The 23,551-nt window shown below is 44.6% G+C and overlaps 1 protein-coding gene across 1 annotated transcript in view; it reads right to left on the minus strand.

Annotated features, from left to right (window-relative positions):
• Positions 1-22,145, minus strand: part of ZNF804B (zinc finger protein 804B) — a 1,261,227-nt gene extending 1,239,082 nt beyond the window's left edge. The window contains exon 1 of the mRNA XM_069648408.1: positions 20,879-22,145. Coding sequence (XP_069504509.1) covers positions 20,879-20,989 — 111 coding nt within the window. The 5' untranslated portion in view covers positions 20,990-22,145. The remainder of the gene's footprint in view (positions 1-20,878) is intronic.
• Between the last annotated feature and the right edge of the window lie 1,406 nt (positions 22,146-23,551).

Genomic DNA, 23,551 nt, shown 5'->3' on the forward strand with positions numbered 1-23,551 from the left:
TATGGCAGAGGAGAGGCGCAGAGGACCCCAGCCAAGATTCTCTATTATTGGTATGTGGTCGAGCAATCAAGGCCTAGCTTCTCAGGAGGTGATGCAGGCTGGTTCTTAAGTACAGTGTAGTCCTCAAGGACCCACAAAGGAATGTCCACACACTGTATAGGTTAAAACACAGTCTTAATATAATTAATATTCAAGGTTATGTACAATAACACAATAACTCACAATAACTCACTTTGTGCTCAGAAAATCAACAATGGTAAATATATACAGTTCTACAGTAGTGCCACAGATATTATTAGATCTCATTAAAGTGTGTCAACTATATTGTCAAAATGTCACACAGATCAATAAAGAGGAAACCAGCAGTAGAGAGAGGAAGGAAAGCAAGATGGTTGAACAATTGGCAGAATACTGGTCACTACCATTAAACACAGCTCTATGTGGAGATCCCTCCACCTGGGCAACCTGTAGAATAAAGATACAAGCCCAGTCCATATATTTTTCAAGCTAGACTTCCCAATAGTTCTGCAACCCCAAAGTACCTGGCGTTGTAGCATTCCTCATCGGGGAATCGACGGCCCGTTTTGAGTGCCCTCCCTTTAAGGCTGGAGTCACGGGTCGTCGAACGTCTGACGGAGAACAGGGTGAGCTACGACGGTGAAGTGGCAGCTTCGTTCCTGGTGGTTCCCGTTGACGGGGAAGCGTAAACGTCCTGCAAGGAAGAGGCATGCGGGGAACCTCGATGTTGATAGTTCTGGACCGCAAAGAGTTTGAAGAACTGTGGCCCAGCAAGGGTGTCGAGTCGTCGTCGTCTCTGTGGTCTTTGGGTGGCGGGAAACCCACCGGTGGATGCTCCTCAGTGCGTCGATGGTCAGGCCTTCTCCAGCAGATGATGTGGACGAGAGCATCTTTGGATTAATTAAGTTTTTAGGCAAACGGGAGCACGGCGGCTCCAGTCGGCGACGGCGGTCGTTGACAGTGGCGGACAACAGTCTGGGTGCTTCTCCTTGTGATTCCGCGGCGGTCCCCGTCTCGGGTCGGCAGCCTATCAAAGGTTTGTCTAACAGGGAGCTTGGGCAAAGATCTGCTGGTGCACGATGGTCCCTCTTAGCTCGGGAAGAGGGCGCCTTACCAGGTCCTCTCTGGGTCAGTCCTTGGAGGCACAGCAGCTTTCAGATTGTGAAGGAGAGCAACAGCAATTATTCTCATCCAGCAGGGCTTCAAGGTCAAGCTTCGGTTACTCCTGTTACTCGTTGTAGTGGACTACAGCTTCTGAACACGATTCCTAGCAGTGAGAGGTCCCCAGATATACTGTTGATCTCCCATTCATTCCGCTGGGTCATACTCAAGCATCCAATCATGACTAAGGGCATTCAGGCAAGCAGGCAGCCAATCAGGCACACAGTGCATTCAGGGCATTCACTTCTCTCCAGACACTCACAACAAGTTATATGTATTGGGACAAGTACCAAGCCATTCAACACTCCACACTGCATTCATACCGGTTTCGGGCAGGGCTGTCTCAGTCATTGTGTCAAACACCAGATACTAGACACCCACAACACAGAATGCATATTTGTCACACACTCCATTCACCCAGGTCCCACCCACAGGCGTACCCACAACATACACTCATTGGGAAGGCTCCAGCCAGTCTAGTCAGCACTTCCCCACCCTACCATATATGAAACTTCCACCCAACAGCCAGTCAGGGGGAAGGGACAGAGTCAGGGCTTCCCGGGACTTCGGGAAGATCAAGGTAACAGTCGATGGAAGGCAAGAGGCCATGGGGGCCATTTTGTCTCCATCAGGAATCTACAGATTCCAATGACAGGGCCTGGGCATCCCAAAATGGCGGGCGCTCTGGGCACCAGTCAATTCAGCACGTAGGTGCCACCAGCCCGTACCCTGCTCTGTGGGTCACACACAGGTGCCCAAAAACAAACACTAGGGGCACAGGGTTGCAACCCTACCCATGGGTGCCATAAGGGTATCCCATGGGTCTCTTCACCAAACCAAGAGAGAGAGCTGCACAGCCAGGAGTCCCACATGAACTGCACAGAAAACACGACAGAACACACGATAAAAAGCAGTAAAGGACAAGGATACGGAATCCCTGTCCATCCGTTGCATTTCCAGCATCACACCAAGGTTCTTATTCTGCCACTTTAATTGTTTTCTATCAGTTTGGTATGCAACATTGTTCTTAGTCTGCCACTTTAGCTTCTTTACTTTAGTTCGGTATTCAATATTTGTAATATGGCAGTGAGCGACTATGAAGTGTTCCGGGGTCACATAACACTAGTGAACTCACTGAGTGACGCATATGCGTCCACCCACTCCAATGCCACACTGCCTTTTGCTTCCTTCGCATCCCACTATACAGTGTGCTGCTTCCTTCTGCTTCCTGTGGCCCACGGCATTTGATAGAGGAGCGTTCCTCACTCCATGAGTGCTCTGGTGCTCGCCTATCATTGGTGCAAAAACAACTTTGGGGATAGCTTTTAAAATTCACGCTTCCCATTACTGCAACCTCTGCATTCACAGCCACCAGGGGACAAGCTTGCTGGAACAAGGAAATGTCTGCAACGCAGACTCTGCATACAGTGTCACCAAGGTTAGGGACCCACACAAAACAGGCAACCGCTTCACCATTAGCAGAGGCTCCGGTGTCTCTGTTGCCCTTCAACTTCTGCTGCCACTGCAATGTGGAGTCACAATTACTCCAGCTTCTGCTTCATCTCCTCCTGATGGCCTGCAACTGAGGGGGCCCTTTAGACTCACCAGTCCCTCTCAGGTATGGGTCATTAAATTCTCTAGACGGCCGGCACCTTGCAGTCTAGGACCTCCATATCCCTCTTCCTCGTCCCAGTACTTTGGGCCTTGACTTGACTTGAAGTCCCCAATATTCAAATTACCTTTTTCTCTCTTTACATTGGTTTTAAATGTTCGCATTTCACTTAAATCATTGATTATGTTTTCAGGGGGAAATTTAAAAGGAGTCAATGATTGGTTTGGAATTAAAGGAGAGTCAAATCTTAAGATGGTAATTTTCTGATGTCCACATTTAACGTTCTTGTCTTGAATACAAGAGTTCTTATCATTAAAGATGTGGACAACCTTGTCAGCGGGAACTTTACATCTTGTAATGTCCCGGTCGCCCCGGGATCTCAGGTGGCGGAAACAGTGTTATGGGGTTGTCGGCAACCCACCGGTAGAATCGGCAGGTTACCACCAACCTCATAATGAGGCGAACGGCCTCATTAGGAGGCAGGCGGCCACATAAAGAATGGTGCCAGTACGGGACCGGCACGGTTATTTACGGGCTGCCCTATTACGAGGACTGCTGTGGGACGCGCTACGGAACACCTGTTCAGACCAGGCGTCCTTAGCGGGTCCTGCTAGCAGTCCAGGATGCGAACAACGGGCCTCGTCGTTAACGGGCCCATTGTTAGCATCCTCCCCATTCCTATTGAGCCCTATGGGGCTCGATTGGGAATGGGGAATGTTTTTTTCCGGAGCCCAGAAAAGGCAATAACCGAGTCCGCCAAGGTCGGCATGACCCGTTTATTGTCCTTTTCTGGACCCCCGTAAAGAAAATATTTACTTCTAAATCTTTACAGCTCTGAGGCTTAGAAGAAAAGGACAAGTGCTCTGAAATCGTGGAGTCTCTGCTACGAAATGATAATAAACATGATATGAATATTTGTTAATAATAGATTATATAAATATGTACAGTTCAGTCAAAATACATTACACAAACTTATGTCAGATGTCACACAGTTCTGCGTGATCACACAAACCTAAATATCCACATTACAGGAAAAGAAATCCTACAAGGAGACATGGAAAAAAAATATTATTATCCAGCTCCACCGCTGTCACATGTGCAAAAATATGATCAACCTATGAAATTAAGGGGCATATTCTCTGGGAGTGTTTACCTCGTAAACCCTACAATGGGAAAAATTCACTAATCAGAAATTGAGTTGTAAATATAGCATAGTGTTGGAAAATATGAGCCTATTTAAGTCGAAACACACAAGAAGTGAAGAGAGAGCTCTAGGGATTTGAAGACTGCAGAAAGGGGAACCTACACCGAACAGGATAAGTGCTGAGGTGGTATGACATCCTGAGATGGGAGAGTGCATGTACTTAGTCCAAGAGGAAGGCTGGAGCAGATTTTATTTGAGACAGAATAGATTCCCAGAGGTGGATAACAGCAGACAGGAAATAACCCTGGCTTGCTGGGGAGATTACCTGGAGGCTATGAGGGTCCCTTCTAGCTTTGTGCTTTGAAGTATTATCAAAGTGATTATACAAGTCTCAATGTAATTATATATATAACAACATCTCTCTGCTAAATCCCTGGGCACAAGGTGGGAGTTATGAAGGGAGTAATTGATCTCAAATAGAATGCCTTTGCAAATGAGTGTGAAATTATGTGTGCTTTCTCACTACAATCAAACTCAAATGTGGTCTGATTTAGAGCAAAACAAATAGCATGTTCCTGCATACAACGCAGAGTGTCCGATAAACGATATTCAATAGAATGCCAATAGAATATTGTTGCATAGTAGTGTGAAATGTATCCTGCTTTCCGAGCACATAAAAGGAAGATACATCACAACTGGAACTCAATAGCCTTTTTGTGTAGAGTGTGAAGTCCCTTGCAACCAAAGCCAAGTAACCCACGTCCTGTGTGTTTTTACAGGCTTAGTCAACAAAAGAGGTTGCAGTCCAGCAGCCACGCTCAATAAACGAACAGAGAATGTATAAATCAACACCTGTGAAAGCCTATTCATTTAAAAAGAGATGTTGGGATGAAAGGAAGTTTAGCTTTACCACTCCAATAGAGAATTATGTAATTTCAAATGACCAGTTACATTTCATAAATGGCATTGTGCTCAAATGGGAAGTCCATGAATTGGATACATCATCACCCAAAGGAATTGGGTGGATAGTTGTTGTTCTTTCAGAAAATCATAATTTGAGGTTGGTACAAAGTGTAGATAAATCAATCTTCTGTGTGTTTAACATTCATTGCACAGGTTCCCCAAACCTAAGCCTGTAGATTTGGATGCACACCACCGTAGTTTGTATTTAAATTACAAGCAGAAGCTAGCAACTCACAGCCTCATATCTACAAATAGGGGGAATTCATTCCAATGTAACTCATATTAATCCTGATTTTTATGGAAGCTTTCTCTGATATAAATGTGTGATATTGATAACGTAGAAAATAAAGTGTTCTGAAGAATCAGTCAGCCATTAAAATAAAGCCATTTGTATGTATATGTAGTGTGAAGTATTTAAACAAACTTGCCAGTAAGCAGCAATATGGAAGCTCAGTCTGTAATCTCGATTTGCAGCCGGAGAATGGTTCTAAGCTAATCAGGTGGTTGGAACAGCAGGTGAGAAAACACATTATCTACCCACTGCTTCCAGCCACGTGAGGTCCTTCCCTGGGTGCCACAATTTATTTCATGTGATGAGGCAACATGGCACCTCTCACTGTTGCCTTCCCATCCCCCTCCCCACCAAAAAAATCCTTACCCCTTCATCACACCCTCCTTCCTTCCTGTGATGAAGCCGCAGAGTCATAACTGATTCCTCAGTGATGAGCTCTGCCCACATGGCTAGGGAATGGCAGCTGCTTCTTGATCCTAACCCTTGGGGTGGTTGTATGAGCAAGGATCATGTTGGGGGAGACGACGGCAAGGAGGAGGTGGTGACTGCATTGGAAGAAAAGTGGTATCCCCCATAGAAAACAAAACCTTTCACACTGAAAATTCTAATGGCAAACTGCCACTTCAGTCACATCACACATAACACCTCTTTAACATCTCCTGTATCTAATGGTTCTTTGACCAGATCTCCTGAAAAATATCACATTGAAAGTCACAGACATTTTATAAACGCCAACTCCCAGAAAGCCTCAAGTAACGGGACGAGGAAGAGGATGAAGGAGTTAATGAGGATCAAGAGAAACACAAACATGCAAACTAGTTGTTTTGAGGAGGTCCGAATGAGTGGGACATTTACGCATGGTAGCCGCTTTCACCACAAGAGAGCCAGGGAAGAAGGAAGCAGACCTGGAGCTGAGAGAAGCAGAGCTAAGGCAAGCCGTGCTGTCAAGAAGGACCATGCTGGAGGAAGCAGGCACTTCTACACCTCTGCTCGCAGGCGTTGCATACTGGTTTGGTGCAAGGCTGGTGGGGACAATGCAAGCACCAGGAAAGAATCATTGGAAGACCTGCAGCAACAACAAAACTACCCAAAACACGATTGTGCAGCAGCACAGCAGCCATGCAGGCAAATGAGCATGGCGCTGCCCAGAGAACTGAAAAGAGGCCTGCTGTACAGGGGAGACTGTCCAAGAGCAGGAGGTTCCCCAAAGCCACATGCCACGGGTCGAGAACACTTCAGTACACCGGTGAGTCTACCCAGGGCCATTGGGGACCCCAGGGCGAACCGAAAGGCAAGGGAGCAATTGAGATACTATTCTGAATACTGACCAAGTTAAGTAAAAAGACAGAATTTTACCAATTCCCCATACATGGAATATCAAGGTTGGGAAAGTTAGAGCAAGCATTGCCCCAAGCAAATGAACAGTAATGAAGATGTAAAAAGACAGAACCAGAGCAAATCCCCATACATTACATTTCAGTGTGGGGAAAGTTGAACAAGTAGGACCTCAAGCCAATGTAGTAGAAACACAGTGAAGTAGTACACTGTGTTGAATTAAAGGGCAGTGAACACAGGAAAAGGTCCTGTTGGAAGGAGTACACCAGACAGTGAACATCGGGAGGCAGAATATCTGGCAGGAGAGTATACCAGGGGATCTGTAAGACGCAGCGAGGGATTCCTGGCAGGGGAGTATACCGCGTGGTCCGGTAAAGTTGCATAAAGAGAGACAAGAAACATGGCAGGAGAGAATACGTGGAGATCCATTAACATTCTATAAGGAAACATATTTGTTTTACTACGTAAGTTGAAAAGAAGTACACCAGAGATACTTCTGCCATCTTAACGGAACTATTGTTTGAAATAGACACTCTGCCATCCTTAACAAGCTTTTGTTTGAAAGAGACATTTTGCCATTCTTAAGAAGCTTTTTGTTTTTGTTTGAAAGAGACACTTTTTCTATCATACTTAAATAATCCAGGGGAAGGGAACTCACCCTCTGTATGCAAGGACTCCTCCTTGGAAAAGACAGCTTCTGTTGGATTTGTCTACTTGCCTTAGTTGTGAACACTTGTTGCTAAACAGAAGCCAGATACATGCTCCCCACTTACTTGCTCGACCTGAGCTTTGAGATCCGGTCCAGGTGCTCCTGCCGTCTGCCACCATAGAAATTAAAAATGCGCGTGGTCTCTTTTCCCTATGGTGGCAGCCATCTTTTTTTCATCCCCACCACCTCCCATGTGAGATTAGCTGCGCAAGCAACACCAATCTCCAGAGGAAAAAAAATAACGTTTGTACCCCGGATAAACCCCAGGATGTGAATGGCTTTCAACCCCTGGGGTGTGGGTAGACATAGCCTTTATTAAGCCTTGCTCCACTCTGGCCTACCTCGCCCCAGGCTGGTAGGCTTTTAAGGGCCATAGATGCCCCCCACAGTGGGGGTGAACACCAGAAACAAATGTTTACAAATATATACATTTCATTAAGGTGGGTGATTGCTTGGGTTATACAATTTGTGGGAATGCTGCAGGCACACTAATTTTCCTCTGTAGACACGCTGCCTGTAAATGGAATGAGTTGGTTGGTGACAGCATAAAGAGTTAGGTACGACCTTTGGTTGCCATTTTTCATTTGCATGAAGTAGCATTTAAATCCAAATACACCCTGTTTCTTGGGCCTGAATTATAGGAATGTGTACCAGAGGGTATTAAATCAGAGCGTGTGTCTTAGTGGAATTAAGAATTGCATTCACATGAAAAGCGATAGTCGCTTTTAAAAAAGTGTCCTCCAGGTGCCTCTTTATTTATGTGTACAGTGTAATGTTAATGGATTGCAGGCATGGCTACCAGCTGTCACATTATAAGGGGGTGCATTTTTTCTCCACATTTGAGAAGTCTTTCCCGATGTGAGCAAATTTGTTAGGTCATTTTCGCTGAATATTAATTAATGAGTATACAAGTTACAGCGGTATAAAATGCCATGTCAACTTAACTACGCACTCTTGACATTTTGAGATGGTCATGTCCTCTTAATAGCTTGAGCCCCCACAGGCACAAGAGCTGCATACTTTACAAACAAATATCTACATAGCCTTAAAAGTACTTAGAGAATCTACAAATAGGAGGGATTGCTCAGCTCGCCATTTCCAAGACCTTTTTAAATGATTGCAGCAATATCTTTTACTAATAAATATCAGACTTCAAATAGTGTAATCCCAGTCGTGTTGATACGGTAACCACCCAGGGAGATAACACGATGACGAAGACAGCCAAAAGCAATTGCAATTGTCTTGTACTGCATCAGTGGGTATCACTGTGAGATAGACCTTGTAATGGGATTGTATTTGTAATTTGCTGGATGACATGCACCTTTAGTGATTTGAAAGTATATTGTATTTGTGTTAAATACTTACTCTTGGGTGTCTAATCCAAGAAAGAATGCATAATGAGTACAAGCAGCACTATCGCTGTAATACCTAGGCTGCCATTTGCTTCGCTATAGTGATGCAAAAAATGCATACACATGCTTGTTTGCTCATAAGAAATATGTGAGATAACGGCATGATTGTGAATCTGTCTCTTCATCATACATTTTGGGTTTTCAACAATCATTGGTTTGCCTTTTAATCTACCCGGAAGTCATAAAGATTCAAACGCTATCATGCCCTCGTTTTGTGAAAAAAGGACACATTTACCAAGGAAGTGCATCTTTCATGGTGTTCGGCGTCTAGATGAGGGGGGAGGGGATACATTGGTCACTGGAAATCTACATCTTTCGTTTTTATGAATGCTAGTTTAAATGGTTGGGAAGATTAGCAGGCGTTACTGATATTCCATGGCATACAGACATCAATAGGAGCAATTTAGAACTAATTATGTTCTAATTAATTACCCCAAATCCTATCTCCCATCATTAATTCGATTGCAAATGAAGGAGCTCTACGTGCAGGCCATCACTTCATGTAACGACCACCTATGCTCTGGCAGTAAATCTAGGTCAGATGAATTCTGACTCATTTTATTTATTTATGTATTTATTTATCAATTGCTCACTACATTCAGAAAGATCAATGCACTAATGATACACGGTTCTAATATATTAATTTCTAAATTTAACTGAGCATGTAGAGTAACAGGGCAATGCTAAAAATAACCAAAGTATAGTCCAAAGTATTTTTCCCCAAAAAACAGAAGCATTCATAAAATGCCAACATCTAGGTTCGCATTGGACAGATATTTGTAACATAATTTATCAATAGGGGTGGGTGGGGGTTGCAAGACGAACACAATGCTAACTAGAAAGAAATAGGATAGCAGGTAAGGCACAATAATTTCAAGGCAAGCCAATACATTTCAACATCTATGGCCTCATTATCAAATTCGGGAGAAATTCTTCCCCATTCCCATTTGAGGCCCATAGGGCTCAATGGGAATGGGGAAGCCAGATGCACCGGCACCGTTATGAACGGTGCCGGTGCATCCGACATGCTGAGCTCGCGGGTGCCACTCTGTCCGCCTGGTCCATAGTTTGCCTGTCCGGGATCAATGGTACCAGCAAGCTTACCGATACCATAGTTTCTGGACCGGCAAACTTATAATGAGGCCCCTAATCTACTAGCAATATAATCAATGCACACCATATTCAGGCATATACGTCATTAAAAGATCCCCAAATTGAATGATATTCATTCAAAATTTGTTTCAAGAAAGGCCCTTTCTCCATGGGTGATGAGATTACCATATTTTTCAGCCATCCCTAATGCTTGGGTTTCTCATCACTCTTCCATTTCCTTAATACTAGTTTTTTTGCTACCAGCAATGCTTTGTATATTCATGTTCTAATACCAAATGACAGCTTTAGAGATGTTAACATATGCCCCAATTTGCAGAATAATGATGTGTGTGGTAATGTAGACTAAGTAACCATCTATCTTTGGCCAAGAACTTCATCCCAATACTGGCTGATCTTGTCACAGTTCCAAAACATCTGTCTATATGTACCAACCACCTTTCCACAAGTCCAACATGTATCAGATTGCAAATGTCTACTTGTGTTTATCCTCCATGGTGGCCAATATAAGCAATTAAGAATTGTCTGCTGAGTGATTCACATCAGACTAATTTCCGTCACTCAGTTGTGTGGTATTCTCTTTTATACATGTCCAACCACAGCGATGAACAGAACCGGCTCTAGGCTGAGAGGTCATCCCTGACATGGCAGCTATATACGTAGAACAACTAGGTTGTTGATGAAGGGTGGTCCTTGGCAAATGGCAAGCTGAACCACCACCCAACCAATGTATTAACATCCATGTCACAACAAAAGTTAGGGCACTAAGTGGAGAAAAAGGAACTTCAGGCTTCCCATACAGACATGTACATTCTATATCATGACTGCAGCACAACGCATATTGCACACTCAAAACCAGAGCATGGGTTGCATTTCCCAGTGATGCTTTGTTCCTCCTTTCTTTGTTCCTCCTTTTGTAAATCATTTCATTAGAATCAGAGATGGTCGGTTTGTCCTGCATTAACTATGGAGAGAAGAAGCAATCAAATAGCCGGAACAGATGTTCTCCAAATTCTGCTAGGTAAGTTCGTACTAGAGCGTATTTATTTCACATACTCTAAATCCTATCTCTGAGTCTATCTGGGTGAACTTTATGGAGAATAGGATGTATGACTCAGAATATAGAAATGTTGCGGTTGCATGGAGAAATCATAGATGGCACCTTCATTTTTGTCCAGAAAATGTGGGGAGGCACAATGCGGACTTGAAGAACTCAAGGGCTCCGGGGCCAAATGGGTTGTCTGCTGCTATGTTGAAGGGGGACATCCAATAATGGCTGAGTAAACTGAGCAGTTTGTTCCACAACGTATGTGTTGATCGCTTGATCCCTGGATTGATATTAGTCCAGGTATTTAAAGCTGAAGATTGCTTAATATCCAGAAACTATCAGTTATTATCGATATCATAAGTAAAGTTTTCTCCACTTTTGTATTGAAACATTTACAAGCATGGGTCACTATGAACAACATACTACACCCTTTCCAAACAGGTTTCCTTATGGGGTCTAGCACAGTTCATACCATACAAATATTGTATACAATAATTACTCAGGTAACACAGTGTAATTCTCCCTCGGTATAGATTACATTTGTTCACTTTAGGTCAGCTTTTGACCAAGTAAACCGTACAAACCTTTGAAAAAAAATGAAAAAATGGGATTGCCCAGGCTGGCTATTGGAGATTGTGGTGGCCTTACATACTGAAACATACTGAAGCTACGGCTCAGATCCGCCTTGATAACTGTGGGAATCTGACAAGACCACTGCATATCAACAAGGGTATAAATCAGGGGTGCATGGTGGTGCCCATACTGTTTAATATCTACATCTCTCATTTGCTAGCTCTTTTGTCAAGATGTGCAAATTGTTCCCCAAAATTGTACACATGCGTTGGTGGTTTTTGACCATTTGCTAAGTGGTATGAAATAAATACTAAATAAACTGGGCAGTTACGCCGGGGAGCATAATTTATCGGTGAACTTGGGTTAAACTAAAACTATGTTAGTATCTTGAAAAAAGGTGAATAGGCACACACTAAACACATTTTTGGGGAACATCGGATATACTAACACCTATACATATTTAGGCCTAGAAATGTCATGCAAAAGTGACAAAAATGCCATCATTGAATCCAAGTATAGAAGCGATAAACAAATGACCCAACTGATCCGTAAACATGTAAAGGATTGTGCAGGCTTTTCTATGAGGGGCACACTTATTCTATAGAAATAGTGGTTCTGCCCCTCTATTCTGTATGGGCTTCAGGCACTAACCCATAGGAATGTGAAGTGGTTGGATTTAGCAGAAAGGTATTTTTGGGGTTACGTCTTGGGTTTATCTCGGAATACGCTGATTGAGTATATTCGCCTGGAGCTGTGCCTGATATCATTAAATTCCAGCTACTCAAATGGAAGGCTAAACTATTTCTCAGGGCATCTATGTCTCCATAATGTCCCCTTTTGGCGATACTTGGTGTACAATATGTGATAGTCGAGACCATAACTAGGGTAGACCCTTTCGTGGTGCTATTTAGAGAACTGTGTGCTGCAAAAAACTGGCACTTGGACCTCAAAAGATGCTCTAATTGTGCTTAAGTAAAAGGTGCCATGGGCTCAGAGTGTTTAAATGAGACTAGCTAGCTAAATAATTATAAAAACATTGGTATCAGTTGCATATGTACCCCATGGTGGCCCAGGTGATCTATAAATAATTGCGACCCAAACAATATCTATTACTATGTCCGGGCCCATCGGTCCGTAGATTTCGCTTAATGGTGCTTACAAATCAGTTGCCAGTATGTGCTACACACAGGAGCAGTTGGAATATACCCCCTGCATCCAGATTCTGTAGAATATATATGATTCGAACTAACCAGGAATCGGTTAAACACATATTGACAGAATGTCCGTGGCTGGGGCCACTCAACATGACCACTTTGGGAAAATGTGTTTATAATTTAGATGCAATTAAATCTGGGGAGTTTTTTGGCTTTTTGGCTGAACTCAGATACGGTGACACTGCACTTGGCACTTTGTAGGGTTTGGAGGGAAGCCCAGAAATACCTTCAGATCCGATTTAAAAAGTGTACTTTATGATCTGAGTATGAGCCTGGAAATACATACAATGAAGTATAACGAAATGGTATGAAATGACTCAGGAATTAAATTAATGAGGAATATTTTAAATTAAATTGTCAATCAAATATTATGATGATGTATTTGTATTTATATTTTAATTAAACATGGTATTGTTAATGTCTGTAGGTTTGTCTGACGGTTTATGTTTGGGTGAAACATGTTGCTGTGTATTGAAATGTGATGTTATAAAGCTGATTTAAATATGTAAATATGTTATTTATTCAAGTGAAATTTGAGTTAATTGTAAAGTTTTTGATAAAACTATAAACAATAAATAAATTATAATTAATTTGACATGTCTTCAAAGAGGAATCTAATCACAGTGTGACCTATCTGGATAAAATGGCAAGGTGTGATGTGGACAGTCTGGATGTGTATACAGTATGAGTATGGCTTAGGCCATTAAACTAAGAGTTTTCTACATGTATACTTGCTACGAGAAAGTGTTTGTTTAATAATACAAAACTGTTGTATTTTAACCAAGTTTATGATGATATTTCCTTAAAGCATGGGGCAGGCACATTCATCTCTGTATTTTATCAATATATATTGGTTACTTATATCATGCTTTATGTCAGACGTCTTTACCTTCTTAACGTTGGACCAAGGATCGAACTCATGTTGCATGGCATCATCTTGTTTCCATTGTCTGAGCTGGCATCTTGATAGCTGGCGTTCACTAACATGAACAAATTGGCAAGAGTTCTGTTCATATTTTACACATGTTTCACTATTTTCACATTATCCTAGCTTTATTTAATTATGTGATATAACATGTTGTCCAGAGTGTGCTATCATACGGATGTGTGCAATTCCATCTAATGTGTTTTGTGTTTTTGCACTCCTCTTAAATGTATCATGGCTTCCTTTTGTGCTAACATTGGGTCTTCATTTTGGGTGAACATTGACCTCGTAAAACTGCTTTGAGATGTATTGCTAAGCAGGTCTTCTGAAATGCATGTTTATTGATAAGCTTTACCTTTCTATGTCTCAGTTAACTCTCATATGATCAGCTGGTACAGGAGAACCAAATGAGGATACCGGTTCAGTTCTAAGGAAATAACTTTGCAAAGCGAAAGCACCTGGAAAAAAAGGTAATTGATTGACATGATTGATTGACATATAATATGCGGGCTAAAGGTATGTTTAGATCGTAGGCGAATTCAAGATAATAAGCAATCTACACTAACAGAGGAGCAAAATACAATCTGTTCTGATTTATAAATAGGGTCCATTAAGCTCCAGTCTTTCTTTGCTGGGACCTCTACCTAGTGGAAGTGGCAATGGTTCAAGCAAATGTTATACACTGAATCAATAAAACCAAAGGTAGCCGTGCAAACATTTGTGTACGTTTGCGTTCACAGTACGGAGAAACCACCTTGTATGCCAAGATGAGGCCATGGTTGGGATGAGTGTTTGAAAAAGTGGAATGTAGCCACAAAATTCAAATTAACCAGCCTCGTTACCAGTGAGGTGGTAATCTGGCAGTAAATCTGCCAAAAAATCAGCCTAACAAATTACTGTTACCGCAACTTGATCAGGCGGAATTCCCGCCTGATTACAAGTGGTGATGGCAGTGTAATTTGTCATTTATTTTGAGTCAATTTGAACCAATGGGGCTTTTTTGGTGGATTACCGCGGCGGAATTTCCACCATGGTAATTTCGCCGATTATGATGATTTTTGGGCGGTGAGTGTGAGGATTTACCTCCGTCATTTTCCTGGAGGCAAATCCTCCACTCTAGGCCCCAACTAGTAATTTGGCCTAGTGGTAAAGTTGGTGGTAACAAATTTACCACCAACTTTACCACTTACCGCTACACTCGTAATGAGCCCAAATGAGTTTAGCTGCAGTATGTTATTCACATAGTGCATTTCCGGGATTCACATGGAGCCTCTACTTGAGAACCTAAATTGGTAAAATATTGAAGAGACTTACTCATTTGGGAAGCATCATACAAATATAAAATTATGACTGATCATATGAGGACCCATACTACCTTTAAATGTCTCCTAAATAGTGCTTTAATTATTTGCACTGTTATTTAGTCACATTTTTACCTTCATCTTACATCTGTTTTTAACTCTCTCAATAATATTATATTCAAGCGTGTCCACTTCCTTCAACAGTATCATTTTGTTCTCAGCAACCTATGGATACCTTGAAATCCTGGGCTTGGGAGGATGCACCAGAGTGCAGCCATGCATATTTGAGGTTAATTTAAATAGTTCACCTGTGAGACGCATAACGCAGTCAACTTCACAATCCAATTAAAGCAACTAATAACAGAGAATTTAGAATTAGCATATTTATCGTGACAGTTGAAAATTCTGTTAAAGAAGGATAGAAAATGAGGTTTGTTCCTGTATTGCCGAAATGAAGGCAACACTACACACAGATCATGGCAGGTGCAGGAAGTTGGGGATGGAGAGCTATTTTGGAACTAAGTTCAATTCCTTGCAATTGATCCGGATTTGCGGTTTCCTGGATTGATAGGCCAGGTTCATAATAATGGTTTTCCAATGGGATGCACACATTGAAAAAACAGTTTGTGAATCGCGCCCTATCAGTGTGTACTCCACACTGTGCGGTTTATTGCATGAATAGAGGAAAATGATGTTGAAAATTTGCGCTCAGAGAACATCTTTCCATAACTAATGAATGTGCTTGGATGTCATTATTACCCACTGAATTTCCTGAATTTGCGACAACAGATTGACTGTAGGTTTAAATCCCTTGAATTTCATCTAACCAGCCTACTGTCATTCAATTGTTTTGGGGAGGTGTTACCTCCATGTGCCTCAGTCTACTCTCATCACACCCCTTTCACCCTTCATTTATGTAAGTGCATTGTCCTCCTCTTACCATCCAATTCTAACCCAAAACCCCTTAGGTAAAGGTTTGCCTAATATTTTTCCTTATCATTTCTCTTCCAGCTGGCAAGGCAGGATTTGTAAATTAGGCAAAAATTAAAGCCAATATAGCTGTATACAACACTACCACATAAGTATACAGTAAAACTATCCAACGTATTCTTCCTTCCAAACGTGAATAATAACGTGTTTCCGTTTAAAGAGAAATCTAACAGATTTGAAAACAAAATAGGCTTGAATGATTAGTGCGCTCAGACAAGTTATTCTGTGTATGTCTGTACATCATTCTGACGCCAGCAAGTGGATAATGAACTGTGTGACCTCTTCTTCCATGTGTTGTTAAATGTTCAATCCAGCAGCCCCTGGCATTCCGGAAAGTTTCGTTTTTTACTCTGCATGCATGCAGGTTGGCCCTAACATTCTCGCTATGCAGATGTTGTGGGCTATAACCTCGTGGCTACCTGAAGGTCTCAAACATTGCATGGACCCACTGAGCAGCTACACAGGAGACCTGCCGAACCTTCGGCGCTTGCACTATTCGCATTTGTCCTCACTGTGCCGATGGAATAACCCATTATCAATTCGTATTTTGCTTGTGAACTCCTGCATATGGCTGGCTGTGTTTTTGGAAATTGCATGTGTAGAACATTCTCTAGACATTTGACTATGTAAAATAAGCGATCATGCTTGATTCCTGGAGTTAGGATGAATGCACCTGGGGCTCAAGCGAACAGGATGTGGATACAAGCTCGAACAATGCATGTGATTTAATTTGCTAATGGCCGCCCTTCCTGACTTAATGGTTTACTCGGCACTGTTAGGAAATGCGCGGATCCATGCATAATTACTTGCAACATGTATCAAGTCACAGCATCAAACCAATTTCAACTGCTACTCCTGCACTAATGTACTGGAAAGCTATTGATTGTCTCCATGACGATCACTCGGGGATTTGAATCAAACATATAATCGGCAGTGTGAGTTCATGTTCAGTTAACATTTACAGTCACGAGAAATGTAACAAGTGGAGAAAATATATTTCCCGGTGATCACATGGCAGGCGTGCAGTGAGCCAGGCCTTAAAAATAGCCCCAGGCAACACTATGATATCTGTGTGAGAATGTCTGCGACTTTATGCCAGACCTGTGCATTGCTCCTATCACCTCGCCTTATGCAGATCCCCTTTCAGCTTTTAGTCCCCATGACTGAATGCAAAGGAAAGCAACTCAAGACATGGAGGGTTCATGCAGAGTCCAGTGATCTGCATGCAACTTTATTCCTATTTCATTTCCAGATTGGTAGCGAGGAGGAAGCTCCTTCCCGTGTGAATTGTGCATTGTTATCCCTTTTAATCGTGGACCATGATGCTACTTGAGGATAGCAACCCTAATTCGATTGATCACAAGGTAGGAGTAGGTCATTCACATTGGAACAGAGGTTACAAGTTGAGCAGAGGCTATCTGGCATTACTGGGAATTGCATGCTTGTGGCTCTGCTAGTACATGTGCCCCCCCTAAGGGGCCAATTACTTGATAGGGGATCCAAGCTGGTGGTGGTTTGTCTATGGAGCCACCACTTCCCCACCAGATGCGGGTTTATACACAGTAGCCACTTAAAGACGCTGGACCTAGCATGATCAAAGGGATGTGTTGCTGGCTGTCCTACTAATGTGAATTCAAGGGCATCCGGGAATCACCAGGTCCCCCTCATCTGAGAGCCTCCAAAGCAAGTGGCATGTCTGCCAGAGCAACTTCTTCTGCTACAAGCAGATCTCAACACAACAACGTGCAGTTACCACAAGTTACGCATATGGTTGCTACCTATTATTACATTGGGGTCAAAACAAGGGCCTTCAGGGTGTCACTTGAGTAACTCCTTACCATGCAGGAGCGAAACTGATCAGCTGGAGCTGACCACTAGACAAGTGTCAGCCTAAGGTTGGCCTGAAGGTACCCCTCAGAAAGGGCCCCTCACTTGGAAGCCGCAAGTGACATCATTCCATCAGAAATATACAATAATGGCGTTCCTGATACTCAGCTTCTATTAATTAAACGGCAGGGGTTATTCTCATTGTGACCACAATTTGATTAAACCTGAAACATAATCATTCAATTAGCAAAAGGTAAAGTGGTAAAGATAATAATGCATAGTGGGGAACAGCCCGAGAGGAAGCTAAGAGTCTACATGCTTTATGCAGTCTCATGTGTCAATAAAGTTGCCGGAAACTGGTAAGAGTGCTTTGTGTTTTTTGTTACCATTGTGTATTTCAAGTCCATTCCTTCATGCTTTAAAAACAAGATAGCCTTAGACCAGAGAGGTTCTCACTGCCGTTTACTTGCAGGGAAGTCTTTGCTGCACTGACTTCGAAGATGATTTGCTTAGACTCGAGTGACCCTATCAATTGTTTTAATACTTATCAGAACGTGTTTGCCCCTTTAAACAGCAAGAAAGGAACATGTCCCTGAAAGCCGATTCAGGCGCATTGAACTGCTCCCAGAACAAGCGCAATGTGCTTAGCATCACTACGGGTGATATCCAGCAGACTCTTCTGCATGTCCTGCTAAAGTCTGACGCCAAGTCATGAGCACATTTCTGATATAGAGGGGGCGTTACCCCACAAACACATGCACATTATTATTATTGGGGTATGTATTGGCCGTAGGTGGTGCGCCGGGCAGCAGTGCAAGTCCTAGAGGGGGGGGGGGAGTACACATTGAGGGAAGCAGAGAGACAAGGGAGCAGGGATCCTTCAGTGGGGGAGGAGGTGGCGGGCAAGTTGCCACCAAGAGATCTATGAGCAATGAGGGCAGGACACAGGGTAACATTTGCTGTCTGATGAAGGCACTGTTCTAAGTAAACTTATTTTAAACGTTTTACTGTTTAGGAATGGTCGCAACTTCTTTCGCTTTTGACAGCCCACAAACACGTGAGGCCTGGGCTCGCCAGGCAAGTGCGCCATCCTCGCCAAGTTTAGAGACGCCAGATAGAGCTGCCGGCCAGGGCCCTTTCTGTCACGCGTTAACACGCCTGCGCTCTGCCTGACGGCGAGACTGACCTTTTCACATCACTTTCCTCTCCATCAGAGAGCGCCTGCGGAGATCCTCCCCTCGCCGCACCGGGCAGTACATGGGTCATGCTTCTGTGTCACAGGACGCCACTCACTGGCGGGTAGAGCTAGGCGGTACATCATTTATACGAGCCCCGGCCTGCTACTTGCATGAATTGCTGTCACACAGCAAGGTAGGTCTGCAGGCATTACATGAGCTCGGTAGGCGCCTTATCACAGCAGAGTATCACTCATGACTATCTCCATTCTATCTGAAATGGCAACAATGTGTTTAGACGTGTCGTTAAATTGAAAAAGATAAGGAAGGTAAACATGCAGGCATCCATATTCGTGTACATAAACATGCACACACGAAGTCTGCATCCCGGGTGCTGTGTGTGCATAGGCACAACTACACCTGTGTGCTCTGTTTGGAAAAGACAAGATGTCTGCCTCCTGGGAATGTAGTGCAGCATACGAAAACGTGTACACAGTGCAAAGTGTGCAGCCACACGAATCATTACAGCATGCGCCCTCGCCTCAAACACTCAACACGGGGAGACCCAACTCCCCGAGCACAACATGCTAGAGAACCCGTTTACAGCACACACTGCAGAGTGACAGATGTCACCGTATGAAGGCTATACCACGAGAAGCAGCGATACGTAGAACAATGTTATGTTTAATGGTAAACGTTACACGCGCCCACACAGGCTGCCCCGCTCTCCGGTGACCTCTTTACCCCAGTACCAGGCACACCCGGACCAGCCTGCGAGCGGCGCGGCAGGGGATTCGCCCTCTGCTCCTTGTTCTACACAGGCCACACGCGATGTCTCGCCGCACTTCTCGCGTGTGCCTGCTTATTTTGATGAGAACATTAAAAAAAAGAAAAAAATCAGGAGTGCCACTTGGTGGACTACCCCCGGCTCTGCCGGCAATTGGGGAGACACGCACTCTGAACCAGGCATCTAAGAGTAATTTCAGGTTGTGCACTGCCACGTTCATTTTATGGATGCGATTTAATAGAAGAACGCTTCAGAGTTATAGCCTAATAGTTTCTAATTCTTGACGTGATCAGGCAAGCTGCCAAGGTACTGATGCCGCCTCGCTGCCAGCCAGCAGATGAGTATGCCAATGATGTCACATCATGGCCCAACTGCAGCCTCTGATCCGAAAACACCAGGTGTGCTCAACTGCATCTCTGCTACCACTCCTTCAGCATGCACGCTCGTCTTAGAGCACACACGCGCCCGTGCACCACTGTGGCACTTTCCAGACTCGATGAACAGGCCAGCGTGGAAGTCCTTTGCAAGAGACTTCTGAGTGGGTGGCTTGCTGCTGCCTGTGGCCTGCCAGCACTTCCCAGCACATGGTTCTCTTTCCCAAAGTACTGATGCAGCGTACTCCGCCAGGCAACGCAAACAGATAACAGAAAGTGTGGCAGCACTCTGCAATATTACACACCATGCACTATGGGCAGGATCACATTATCTGGCGCTGAGCAAACACACACGCGTTCCCTGTGAAACCCATGCAAAGTTCAGTTCTACCCTTGATGGGGAGCCATCAAGGGTAGTGTGCGCGCGGTTCCACTTTTGGGAACACTTGGCATCGCACGGGCTGTGGGAGTGTTGTTTAAAATGACACATGTGGAAGCATGTGCATGCTCAATGCAATCTCTACCTTCACATATACTGGCGGACAGATCCATGGACATATGTCGTATGTGCATTAAGGTGCAAATGCAGAACAAAGTATAGGGCAGGGTACTTCTACATAAACAAAAAAACAACACTTTTATCACACACAGGTGTAAACATAGCACATCAACCATGTGTACATATAGTCAACATGCTGTTTAGCTGCATTCTTAGCATAAAATACGTGTCAATTGCGGCCGTGGATATTAGTAAACCAGCGTCACCCCCAGCAGCAGTTGTAACATCATGTCCTCACACGCGGGTTGCTGTCTATCGTGGGTGAGTGCATGCATGTGTTGCCATCTATCCACTCACGCACACAACAATAAACATTTGCATTGAGAGGGAAAGGGAATTTCTTCATTACCGGTAATGAAGATCCATTCTTGCGCAGGGGTCCCCGGAAGACTCCCTTGACGCCACGAAAGTGCCCATTGCTAAGATGCGTGGAGCTGATGACAAGGTAATAGCACGCCATACGGTCCGGTGTCTCCCATATGTGCCCTGCCTTGGCAAGCGTGGCCCAGCTCAGCCCTGGCAGCTTCGCCGGATGGAGCTGGAAACATGAAGCCTTGACATCCAGCAGCACTCGGGTTACTGCCGGCCCCCACTGAAGCGTCTCTGCCCCTCCAGTCCCTATTGTTATTTGCCGATCGCGAATCAGTGTTCAGAAGACCCCCCTGCGGTGCCCGGCTGAGATCCCTGGGAACAGCATGGACTGGCAGCGTCCGTCTATTGCCCTGGCAGCCCCCAGATGCAGCGGCTGCCCACGCGCGGTGTCACTGCTCCATGCCTTCACGTGAAGCGAGCCTGTGCTGGCGTGTGCTCCCTGTCCAGGGGAACGCGAGCTGAGACAGTCTCCCCTGCGCACAGCCGCCCCGCCGGCTGTCTGAGGAAACAGGTAGAAGTTACGCCCGCCCGCACTACCAAAACAACCGACCACCCAGCTGGTGCACGTCTCGCACTGCAGGCGACATTCGCATCCAAAAGATGACAGGCGCGGCCATTTGGGGGAAACGAGGCAATTAGTTTACCATGTCCAATTCTATGAAGAGACTCCAGTCCTGACAGGATCCCGGTTCCCTGGCAGAACTTTGCCCTCGTCGGCAGCCTTCACCGCTGGCAGGCTGGCTGGCTGTCTCCTCGTGTCTGTCTCTCCCTGTCTGCTGCTTCCCCCGTCCCCTCTCTGCTGCTACCTGCCTGCTACAGCCTCTGCTCAGTGCCCGGCTCCAGGCAGCCAGCCACAGCATCGCCGAGAGGAGCAGCAGCAGCTCCCCAGCTGACGGCTAGAATGATCAATCCAGTCCTAAAGAGGGTGCAGAGACAACGGCGCGAGGACAATCGGGGTGCCGGATCCCAACAATTACCTCCAGCCAGTGGCATTTCAGCGAGTTACGCCATTTATGGAAACGAGAAGCGCCAGGGTGTGTACGGGAAAGAGAACGGGGCGGGCAGCTTACACATTGCCTAACATTTGAGCTAGGAACCCCCTCTTCTCTTTTACCTTGAGGCTCCCCAGCCTAAATATTTAATACGCCTCCAATAATCAACAATCTCCAGCTCGCTGTGCGGGCAGAGGCGCGGGTCCCCCTCTTCCCGCGCTGCCCCCCTTCCCCCCACTCGCACACGACTGTGTTATTGAATTAATTAAGCAGATTCCCACTAATGCCTCGCTATTGATTGGAAACCAATTCCACGGCGCTCTGCTGAGAGAAAACACATTCCTCTGAAAGCCCGCTCCACCAAATCAGCCCGCGCTAGCCTCTGTGTCAGGTGCGTCAGATCCTTTCCCACTTCCGCAATCTGCAGAGCGCCTGGAAGGTTTACAGTGCTGCTCTGCTGAAAAAAGGCGCCTATTTCTCGCCTGAGGGCCACACACAATATAATTGAAGCATAAGTTGTGTATGTACATCCGGCGAGATGACAATGGCATACAAACACTGTGTGTATTTTATTGTACTTGAATACAAGTGTATTGTATTGTATTGTAAGTGTATTGTATTGTATTGTGTAGTTTTATTGTACTTGAATACACTGCTAGACAATAAAAAGCGTACTACAATAAAAAGTTGCACCCCTGAGCGTACTTCAAATGACGCTGTGGTAAAACAGACCTGCTTCCTAAAATAGTTTTTAGTTTTATTCTTAAAACCTTTTGGCCTTGCATATTTAGCAGACACACCTCTTCCCTCACAATACAGCTCAATACATATATCTTAAGACTAGAAATAGGGCAGCCTTTCAGAAAGCATGTGCCTACTGTAGCTGCTGTGCACATTTAAATGAAGCGTATTGCAAGCACGCAGGCCTCCATTCTGCCAGCACTGTGGAAAGATATGTAGATGTCATTCTTTATTTATGGGGTAGGGGTGGATCTCAAGTCAGAGTAAACCCATACGCCTTGCACATATTATAAGTGGAGAGGTTATTATTAGCATGTTCTTCATTGAGCGCAATGGTGCACTTTACAAGTCATAGGGGAAGGACATGGTGAGGAAAGCAGAGATACAAGGGAGGGGGAACTAACAATGAGGGAGGGGCAGGGGGGACATTTGGCAGCAAGGGATCTAGAACCAGGGGAGAAAATGGTGGGAGCAGATCAGCCATCCTCAGGTTAGGTGGAGAGCACATGGTGTGTGGACCTAGGTATTTGGGAGGAGCCATTCCTTGAAGAGGAGGGTCTGAACTCCTTTGTGTAATGTAGAAGCAAGGGGGTGAATCTGGTGTTGACAGGAAGGAAGATCCAGAGTAGGAGGGTTGAGACAGAGAAGGCCTGTCTTCTGGTTCTTTCCTTCCTGCTCCGGCAGAGTTCTAGTCGTCACATTCTTGTGGTTGATCGTAGGCCTTAGGAGATGTTGCATTTATCAGCAACTTAGCTTGGGGAATTCAGTGTGACAGCTTTGTAGATAATGCAACAGGATTTGAAGATATGTGCTTGCATCAGGAGCCAGTGCAGGTTGATGAGAGTTTCAGCATGTAAGGCACATCTTAGGGGTTCCAGAAGAGTTGCACGAAGGCTTTCTAGAAGGGCATTGCCACC

Source organism: Ambystoma mexicanum, chromosome 2q (genome assembly GCF_040938575.1).
Source record: "Ambystoma mexicanum isolate Mex_15411 chromosome 2q, UKY_AmexF1_1, whole genome shotgun sequence".
In the NCBI taxonomy this organism is placed as follows: Eukaryota; Metazoa; Chordata; class Amphibia; order Caudata; family Ambystomatidae; genus Ambystoma; species Ambystoma mexicanum.